This window comes from Crotalus tigris, unplaced genomic scaffold (genome assembly GCF_016545835.1).
Source record: "Crotalus tigris isolate CLP2741 ecotype Arizona unplaced genomic scaffold, ASM1654583v1 scf7180000019364.2947544272:3078424, whole genome shotgun sequence".
Taxonomy (NCBI): domain Eukaryota; kingdom Metazoa; phylum Chordata; class Lepidosauria; order Squamata; family Viperidae; genus Crotalus; species Crotalus tigris.
In genome coordinates this window covers 75977-85865 of record NW_024097500.1, presented here as the reverse complement: position 1 = coordinate 85865, position 9889 = coordinate 75977, and the positions used below count along the sequence as shown (strand labels likewise).

At 45.7% G+C, this 9889-nt stretch overlaps 1 protein-coding gene across 2 annotated transcripts; it reads right to left on the bottom strand.

Annotated features, from left to right (window-relative positions):
• Positions 1-299: 299 nt before the first annotated feature.
• On the bottom strand, positions 300-9889 carry GMFG (glia maturation factor gamma). Of its 2 annotated transcripts, none has more exons than XM_039362172.1 (7): positions 9294-9889; positions 7991-8083; positions 7298-7347; positions 3772-3821; positions 1823-1905; positions 883-956; positions 300-564 (listed from the first exon to the last, which is right to left on the bottom strand). In XM_039362172.1, coding segments are annotated over exons 2-7 (330 nt in total). In that variant the 5' UTR covers positions 7992-8083; positions 9294-9889; the 3' UTR covers positions 300-492. The 2 variants fall into 2 exon arrangements, with proteins under 2 accessions (XP_039218106.1, XP_039218105.1); XM_039362171.1 differs by having other exon boundaries at positions 7991-8087; positions 9294-9886.

Genomic DNA, 9889 nt, shown 5'->3' with positions numbered 1-9889 from the left:
TGGAAAGCTCTGAAAAGCTGCCTGTGTGGGCATTCCTCTCGTCCGTCCCACGGTTAAAAGGCTTTGAAAGGCCGGTCACCCCAATACAGGACTGGGCGTCCACTCTACCTTTCCAGGACCCTTCCAGTGGGCAGACGGTGCCCCCGGGTGGCGAACGGCTGCACTGCAAGGGAGAACCACCAGCGTGGTCTTGCTGGGTCAGAGAAAGAGACCCTTTGTGCCAAGCCAAAGGGCGCTTCCTGGAAACTTCAACCGGGCCCAAAGGCGACAGGTTCAGGGCCACGTTTCAGAGAAGAAAATGTAGAATCAGCCAGTTTTATTTGCAGACATTTTCGTTGCCAGCAAAAAGCTGATGGAGCAAAGATGGTGATGGAGCGACAGACAGCTTCTGCTGTGCGCCTCCCGTGGCGGTATCTCTAGAGAGAGAAGGGCAGAACCCAGTGGAGGCTGGGGCTTAAGTGAAAACTTGGGTCTCCTTGGAATGACCCGGGGTCAGCGGAAAAAAGCCAGGCGTTCTTTGAGCCACTGCTCCGTCAGCTCTTCGGTGGATCGGATCTCAAAGACCTAGTCAGAAGAGAATGGCCACGGTCGTTAATAATTCAGCACAGTACATATGACTCTGCTCCATGCTACATATAAATGGGACATTTTACAAAATTGAAATCCAAGGCAAGAGAATATAAATCCGACACCAATACTCACCGAGAATACATAGCGAGCGGCAGCAAGGAAAGCAAGATGAATAAAAAACCTTGGTAATTATGTTCTATGGATCAGTAGCCGTAGGAAAAAAAAATTGCCCCCAAAGCCAGAAGAGTCAAAGGGATTGGCAGAACGGTAAACAGTAAAATAAATAAAAAATAAAAAATCAAGATTAAATACCTTTGTGAGCTCAGCTGCCTGCACCAGCCTGTTTTTGCTTCCAGCGTACATCATTTGCTGCTCCGGCTTGCACCCTGGGTGGAAGGAAGAGGGAAGAATAGTTTATTGGCAATTAGCATTCATTATCTGAGTCAGAACGCCTTGCGACGGGTGGCATAATTCACGGGCACTCAAGGAGATGGCATTGATTGGGCTGGAGAGCGGCGTCCCCTTCCAAAGTCACACAGGGGCTGGACCAGGGCGCTCTCTCCACAGAACAAAATGGGAAACCACACAGGACAGGCGGTCCCCCACTTACGACCAGAGTTGGAGTCAGAATTTCCCTCTCTAAGCAAGGCAGTTGCTTAGAGAGTCACGGCCAATTTTTACCATTATTTTGACCCTGGCTGATAAGTTGTTAAGTGAACTGGCTTCCTACATCGACTTTGCTTGTTGGAAGGCAGCTTTGGCGGGGGGGGGGGGATTCACAAATGGCGATCACCCCTGGAGGGTGCGACCATTGTCAATTCATGCTGTGCCCCAATTCTGATCAGTGACGGTGGGGCCGTAAACGCAAGGACAGGTTGTGAGACTCTTTTTTCATTGCCATTGTAACTTCAAATGGTCGCTAAACAAATGGTTGTAAGATGAGGACTATCGGTATTAGGATCCTAAGGAGAAACTGCAACGACGCCCACTCAGAATCACATCCTGCAGCCTTCAAAGGTTTGCATTTATTCCTATATGGCAAGGATCTCCAACCCTGGCCGCTTTAAGACGTGTGGACTTCAACTCCCAGAATTCCCCAGCCAGCACAGGCTGGCTGGGGAATTCTGGGAGTTGAAGTCCACATGTCTTAAAGCGGCCAGGGTTGGAGAGCCCTGTTATAGGGGATCAAGCCCACCTCCTACAAACCAGCCCCACCTTAAGTACCCCGGTTCAGATGGTTACCAAATCTTACCAGCTGGACTGGAGAAGATGAAGCAAAGGGGATAAGAGACCCGCCCATCATCGTGCGTGTATCTGTAGCTGTAGACAACAAATGTGGACACACACACGGACAGTCAAGGAAACAACGGGGAATCTCAGAGCAAGACAGGAGGAGAGCGACTCTGAGAAGCCTACAGAGATCCGCTTCATCCTTTGGCAGGTGGATTGTCATCCCTTCGTTTTGGGGGGCTCTTTGGGGAGTGCTTGCTTTTAAGTGGGGGAGCCCATCCCCAGTCTGACCTTGCCTTTACCCCATTGGCAAGATAATCCCCAGATACCCAGACTGGCTTCCCGGCTGAGAACGTATTTTCTTCCCTCACAGCCTGACCTCTGCTCTCTGCCTGCTGCTCAGAAATCCCAGGAAGGAAGGAAGGATCCATTTCTCCTTTGAACTATTCGCCTCTTTATAGCCGCTTTAATTCTCTCCCTATTACCCAGACAGCCTCGCTGCCTTTGGCAATGCTGTTCTGTTAGCTGGGATGTATGGCTACGGCACAGCGGAGCAGTTTGCCAGTTTATGTTGCTATTTGTTTTGTGACACAATGGACAAGTAACACTGTTTGCCTTCTGTCCAGCAGTGACTTAACACAGGTCAAACTGGGTGGCAGGCTCCTGGGTGAGCAGTAGGCAGCAGCCCAGAAACAGAGAAAACTCCAACAGAGGTAAGGCCTCGACTTACGACCACAACTGAACCCAAATTTTCTGTTGCTAAGTCAGACAGCTGTTCGGTCAATCTTGCTCCATTTTACAACCTTTCTGGCCACCGTTCTTAAGTGAATCAGTGCAGCAGTTCCGTTAGGACAGTGGTTCTCAACCTTTTTAATGCCGCCGGTCGTAAGTCGAGGACTACTCAACTGGTCGTAAGTCGAGGACTACTCAACTGGTGCAGCACCGTTTGCAGAGTGGGACTTTTGGCGGGCTCAGCAGGGCAGAGACAGCCTGGACCATTCCTATTGGCTTTTGAAAGCCAATCGAATTAGACTCTATTCAAGAGAGTCTATTCTGTTGGCTTTCAGAAGCCAATAGAATAAAAGGGAGGAGCCCAGCTAAGGAAAAGGGGGGGGGGAATGGCGGACTGCGTTGTTTGGCGACCCCCGTGAAATGGTCGTTCGACCCCAAATGGGGTCCCGACCCACAGGTGGAGAACCACTGCATTAGGAACACAGTGGTGAAGTGAAACCCGTCTTCCCCATTGACTTTGCTTGTCAGAAGGTCGCAAAAGGGGATCACGTGACCCCGGGGAACAGCGACCGTCATAAATGTGAACCAGTTGCCAAGCCTCCGAATTTCGATCACGTGACCGTGAGGATGCTGCAAAGGTCGTAAGGGTGAAAAACAAGTCGCTTTTTTTCAGTGACATTCAGTGACAGTCACTGAAAAAATGATTGTTAAGTCAACGACCTGTAAGGCTGTTATCTCGTGGTCATCCAGATTTATACAGCCCAAAACTATTAGCTGAAGAAGAAAATGCTGAGCAAAAAGGATCCGGCTGTTGGTCAGAACAAAGGTCTCTATTTAGTTATTCACGCAGTTTTCTGGATGGTCGGCCAGGTGTTCCTGAGAAACTACGGGCGGGCAGAGCTATTTGTCTGCTGAAATGGCCTTCCCCATCCACTATCCTTAAATTCCGCTGGATGTGGAATTCTGGGAGTTGAAGTCCACATGCCTTAAAATGGTCAAGGTTGAGAAACACTGCTTTAAACATTCTAGCGATTAACCCTGGGTAAGATTTTGCTAATTAACCTGCAGATTCCTCTCATGCTCTGCCGCCTCCTGAGAGCAAATTTCCTGAATTAATTACACCTTCGGTGAGGGGAGGCTTCCTCTGGTCTGCCCTGAAAGCAGGGGAACGACACAGAGTGGTTTCCAGGGGGGGACAGAGGCCGAAATACACAGGAGAGGGAACCAGATTCAGGATATCGGGGCTGGCGCTCCGGTAGCTCATGGCTCAGCTGCTCGGGAGACATGTCCTGCGGGAGAGAAGAGGGGAGGGAAGAGGCAGGACCTCAGAGGATTGCAAACACAGGGGGGGGGGAGACTTCTCAGCTAAAGCCTACAAGTGCAACTTTGCAAAAGAGGGAGAGGAGGGGGCTTGTGGGGTTAGAAGCAGGGAAAGCATGTCCAAAATGTAAGCCGTGCAATGTTTTCATGTCACAGAATAACAGAGTTGGAAGGGAACATTGGAGGTCTTCTAGTCCAACCCCCCCCCCCGTTCATTTCAGACAAATGCTGTGCTGGCTGAAGAATTCTGGGAGTTGAAGTCCACAGGTCTTAAAATGGCCAAGATTGGACACCCCTGGCATAAGATCTCCTGCTTGAGCAGGGGGTTGGACTAGAAGACCTCCAAGGTCCCTTCCAGTCTTATGATTCTATGTTTCTATTATACACTAGCACAATGCCCACCCCACCCACCCACCCCGGCCCTGCACTAAACCCCCATGAGGCATTTACGGCAGGGAGGGCCTCCCCATCTAGTTGCTAAAGGGAGCTGGGAAGTCTGGGCAGGTGACAGTTATCATTCCGAGTTTCACATCAAAATGCCAACACAGTTTAAAGCCTCAGCAGAGCCTCTTGACACTCCAGATAGTGGAATAAAATGGGCCATAAAATGTTGATGGTTGCTTGCAGCTCTCGAGAGCGGAGGAGGGTGGGGGCGCAGGAGGAGGAAGCAGCAATGGTGAGGCTGCTTCTCGCTCTGCAAACTCGACCTGCATCAAATGGGGAAGTTCCTGCCTTTGAAGGCTGCCTGCTCTGACTCGGAGTGGTGAAAAAAGGGCCTTGAAAGTTCCTTTCTGCATTTGTTCCGCTGCGTTTGAGGTGCTTAAGCTCTGAAAAGAGCCACGGTTGTTTAGGAGAAAGAGAAAAAAAGAGCTCAAAGAAGCTAGAGAGAAGAAGGCGCAGAGGGGACATGATAGCAGCGTTCCAGCATTTGAGAGGCTGCCACAAAGAAGAGGGGATCAACTTATTCTCCAAAGCACCAGCAGGCAAGACGAGAAACAATGGATTGAAACTAATCAAGGAGAGAAGCAACCTGGAATTAAGGAGAAACTTCTTAATTGGAACAGTTAATCAGTGGAACGGCTTGCCTTCAGAAGTTGTGGGTGCTCCATCACTGGAGATTTTAAAGAAGAGACCGGACAGTCACTTGTCTGAGATGGTACAGGGTCTCCTGCTTGAACAGGGGGCTGGTCTAGAAGACCTCCAAGGTCCCTTCCAGCTCTATTCTGACTAAAGAGATTGGCAGCTGGTCCCTACTCGTATCCTTTCCAAGGCAGCAGAACTGATGCAGTCGGGGAAGAAGCCTCTGGGAAGGGTGCCACCGCCAGCCCTTCTCTGCCCAGTCATAAACTCTGGGCACGTGGGCCTCGGGGGGGCTTGGAAGGGGAGGGTGAGGAGGGCAGCAACAGAGAGCAGCAGGAGACCTTCCAGGAGTCAGACAACCTAAGAACAGGCGCCCAAGTACAAGTAGCCCTTGAATATCACCACTCCTTTAGTGACCACTGAAAAAAAAGGACTTTTTCATGCTTAGGACCGTTGCAGTACCCCATGGTCACATGACCCAAATTCAGATGCTTGGCACCTGACTCATATTTACGACGGTCGCAGTGCCCTGGGTCACGTGATCCCCTTTTGCAACCTTCTGAGGAAGCCGGATTTACTTAATGACCCTGTTACTGACGTAACATCTGCAATGATTCGCTTAACAACTGTGGCAAGAAAGGCCGTAAAACAGGGCAAAACTCACTGAACAACTGTCTTGCTTAGCAACAGAGACTTTGGGCTCAGTTGTGGTTGTAACTCGAGGACCACCTCTATCACAGGGGGTGATCTCAAGGCAGAACATCAATTAATATTTGGATCCCACAAGATGGAAGTAATTGTTCTTGACTCCCTGCTTTCCCCTGAATAATCTAAGTGGTTAATTCTGTTTAGAAGCATCCATTTTCTGCCTCGTCCTACCTCTAATATTATTAAGTGCTGCTTTTTGCTCTCAGGATTCCCTCAGGATCGTTAAAGTGATTCTGCATTCTGATAAAATGAAGCTTTCCGCAGAATCCCACCGACTCCTTGTGCTTCGCGAAAAAAGCATTGAACCAGAGATCAAATCATGAACATCTTGCTGACATGATGCGTGAAGATTGTAAAACATACTGAATTAAACAGGAAGGCAAACAATGCCATCAGCACATTGTTCCCATGAGATAATAAATTTGATTTGAAATTCAATTTGCTTTTTGTCCGGCCCAGTAATTTCTAGCAAAATTTACATCCAGGAGGCTGGGCTGTGTAATGGAAGAATTGCTTTTTTGGGGGGAAATGTGAAGTTGCCTTAAGTCAGACTCAAGCAGTGGCAGAACAGGTTGGAACTTACTCTTTGGATGACTGATTTAAGATCAAGAGGAGTGGAAATGGAATGTGTATTCCTGCACATGTATTTGCATGCACACGTGAATGAGTGCAAATAAAAAAGTAATGAAAAAGGAGGTTGATTTCAGTGCCCTCTGTGAAAAAAACATTCAATCTTGGATATGATTTAGGATTTGACAGTCTTGCTACCTTTCCATTGTGCACAGGGAAAAGAGCTGGCTCGTAATTTATCTTAATCCATAGTGTAGATCATTCATTTTTACACCCCAAAGGCAAAACTCCTTTATAATCGCCTCTGATTATAATAAGATACATATTTCTATGTCTTTCTAGTTTTACAAAAAAAATATTTTAGCATATGAAACTACACTTAAACAACTAGAGAACTATTCATGAGATGCAGCCCTTCTCATGCTGCAAATTTGCACATTATTGGATACAAATGAGAACATTCTGCAGTTTTGACTGATTTGAGACAAGAGGAAAAGATGCAATTTTGTCTACATCCTCTGGTTTGGTTTAATGAAGGGATGTCCACCCCTGGCAACTTTAAGACTTGTGGACTTCAACTCCCAGAATTCCCCAGCCAGCACAGCTGGCTATAGAATTATGGGAGTTGAAGTCCACAAGTCTTAAAGTTGCCAGGGGTGGACACCCCTGGTTTAATGTGTATAGGAGTCATCTCTGCAGTTTAAGTGCTCTTTGTAATGTGTTTAGCAGCAAATACATGCTACACAATTCTCTGATCCTTCAACCAACATATGTTCGAAGACTAAATTATCTGATTAATGATTGTAACTATGATTATGCTCTATGACCTATTACTTCCTGTTTATATGTACACTATGAGCTTAATGCACCACAGACAAATTCCTCATGTGTCCGATCACACTTGGCCAATAAAGAATTATATTCCAATTCTATTCTATTCCATTCCTACTTCTATTCCAAATGCTGCTTTAATTTACAGATTGGAATTAAAATAGGTATTTAAATAAATTCAAAATGTGGGTAGGCTTCTTTAATGGGAATACTGTACTCGTTTTAGTTTTAAAGATGAAATAAAAGTTGTGCCTACCTGAAATTCTTCCTCCAGAACCACCAGTTGTCTATTTTTGTCAACTTTCACTGTTGACAGAGACGGGAGAAACCAATTAACATGTTTTTCACCTCCATCAGTTCCTAGAAAACTTGCAGCCTCAGTTGCATCCCTTCCCAAACCCTCCAGCATGGCTGCTAGACCAGAGTGGGCACAGAGCACTAATCTGGAAGCCCTGACTTTTTAATAGAGCTGAAGAAATCTACAGGAAGCAGGATTAACAGCCACAAGCTGTTTTCGTATCTCCTTCACTTTATTCAAAGTGATGACAAATTCACTGATGTTAAAGGTTGCCTTTACAGCTGTCAGCAGAGTTTCAATGAACATCAAAGCCACTTTAATATAAGGTCCGCAAAGTGCTGATACGTTTCAAAGTAGAAGGCTGCTGTCCTCTTGGGTTAAAAAAACACAATCACAATGGTGTACAATGAATTCATTAAAAGCATAAACATATACGCAAACATAGAGCACACACATGCATAATCACTGAGGAAGCACAAATTCTTGAAATGCATTAGGTTATGAGTGCTGCTTAGCACTAAATTTGTGTGAAATATGGATCAGGCACACTATTTTGCCCTAATAATAGTGCTAAGTCTCAACGCTTGAACATTCAATAAGAGAAAACATGGGACAGAAAATGAACTTGCAACACATAGGTGGTCCACTCACTAATTAAAGCTGTGTTGTTAGTCTCCTTCTGGAAACGAAATTTCTTTAGTTTCTCAATGAGCTCCGGATCTACATCACACACAACCAGAGAGTCTGACTAAAAAAGAAAGAAAGAAAAAGCAATGTGGATTTTCTCTCCCACTCAGGTGCATTATTTCTTTTTCCTGAAGGCAACAAGGATCTCCTTTTCTCTTTGATTACTGCAAAGGGCTGCCTATATTTTCAAAAATTTTAGTCTCATATCCAGTAAAAAAAAAAAAAAAACCACACCCAAATGGGAACAGATGATATATGCCAAATAAGCTTGTTTTCTTAAAACCATAGTGTTTTTCTACAGCTAAAGGATTAGAAGTAACTATAAACTTTAATTGAAATTGATACTAAAAATTCCAATTTCCAGGTGGCTACATGGGTTAGGGACGGATGGGGGAGCTGGTTGCACAAGACAGGGGGATTGTTCGCAACCAGGCGATATTTTTCTAATGTCTTTCTGCTTTTGCAGTTCCTCATTTTTTTAAACAACGAAGTTAACTCTAATCCTCCACAAAACATATATTTTTACATGGAATTTGATTCCTGCATCCTCATTCTGAACATGTTTGGTCCATGCAATATTTGCCTATAATCAATCAATCAAATCTTGATTACAGAGACCAACAAATGCCTACTGTTACAGTTTCTCTCTTATCTCCTCGACCATTTCACCATTGTAATGTTGGACTGTTAGATCTTTGGCAGTGGAAACCATGTTGCCTGTGTGTATTGTTGAACCTACCAAAAAACACAAGGTTATCAGGGGTCAAGTTAATCTCATCTGTCAACCTGGTTTCTAGGATGTTTTATGCTTAAATGAAATTTCTCTAGCCGCTTCTTGAAAACCTGAGAAAAAACAATTCTGACTCTTCATTTCAGGACCAAACAGGCTTAAATCTCCACAAGGCAATCCGCCACTTTGAGATAACTAAACTCAGTTATTCCCAAGCATTCCGAAACACCCTTGTTTTGAAAAGATGAGCTTTCAATCCAGCATACGGCAGGAGAGGAAGTGCGTTTTCACCAACCATCCGCACGAGCCTCAACTGGGGCCATAACTGTTTCTCTTGAAGCTTCATTTTGAGAGATAGCAAAGGAACGGTTCCTTCAAAACCTCCCCCAGATGGACTTTTGCATCTGAAAGACTGACTGACTGAATGGCAAAGTAACCAGTAAAATAAAACAAAATAAAAAGGTCACTTTTCCAAGCCAGCTAACCCAATATTTGAAGCAAGGGCCCCACCCAGAATTAGGAATTGTTTAAGCTAACCATTCTGCCCTGCTGCTCTCCAGTCGTATCTCCTCGTCTGCTGAAATCTCGTAGCTCTGGGTTCAGTGCTTTTTCCCCTGGGCAGGATGTGTTGCTCTTCAGCTCAGCTCTTGCATCCGACAAATGCAAAGGAAAGACAGAGACAGATGCAAAGGAAAGACAGATCGGGAGGAAGTAATTGCTGGTGCTGGGGTGGAGCAAAGAGCAACGCCAAAGGTTTGCATTTTTAGTTGCAAAAGAGGAAGAGTGGCCCAGACCACAAGGTGGGAACTTACACTGCTGTATTCAGGAGTATTTTTCAAAGGAGAATAGGGGCAAGGAGAGATTAAGGCTAGGACGAGGCTGCCGTCCTCAGCTCCAATTCAAATAGTAGTTTAGCAAAGTGGGTCACTCAAGCCAGTACATCCTCTTTAGGAAGAGGAAATTGGTTTGATCCACTAGAGCAGGGGTGGGCAACTATGGCAACTTTACAACACTCGGAATACAGGGATCCAACAGATCTGGGTCAGATCAAGTACGTCCCTTAAACTCAAGATTGGACTATTTCCAGAATCCTCAATCAGCTGAATTCAACTCAATGGAAGGCCAACTGCTGA

What these genes read in the sequence shown, in the direction of transcription:
- GMFG (XM_039362171.1), bottom strand. An exon ending in TAACAACACAGCTTTAATTA is followed by an intron (nt 7,348 to 7,990) that starts GTGAGTGGACCA and finishes CTCTGTCAACAG; the next exon opens with TGAAAGTTGACAAAAATAGA. An exon ending in TTCTGGAGGAAGAATTTCAG is followed by an intron (nt 3,822 to 7,297) that starts GTAGGCACAACT and finishes TCTCTCCCGCAG; the next exon opens with GACATGTCTCCCGAGCAGCT.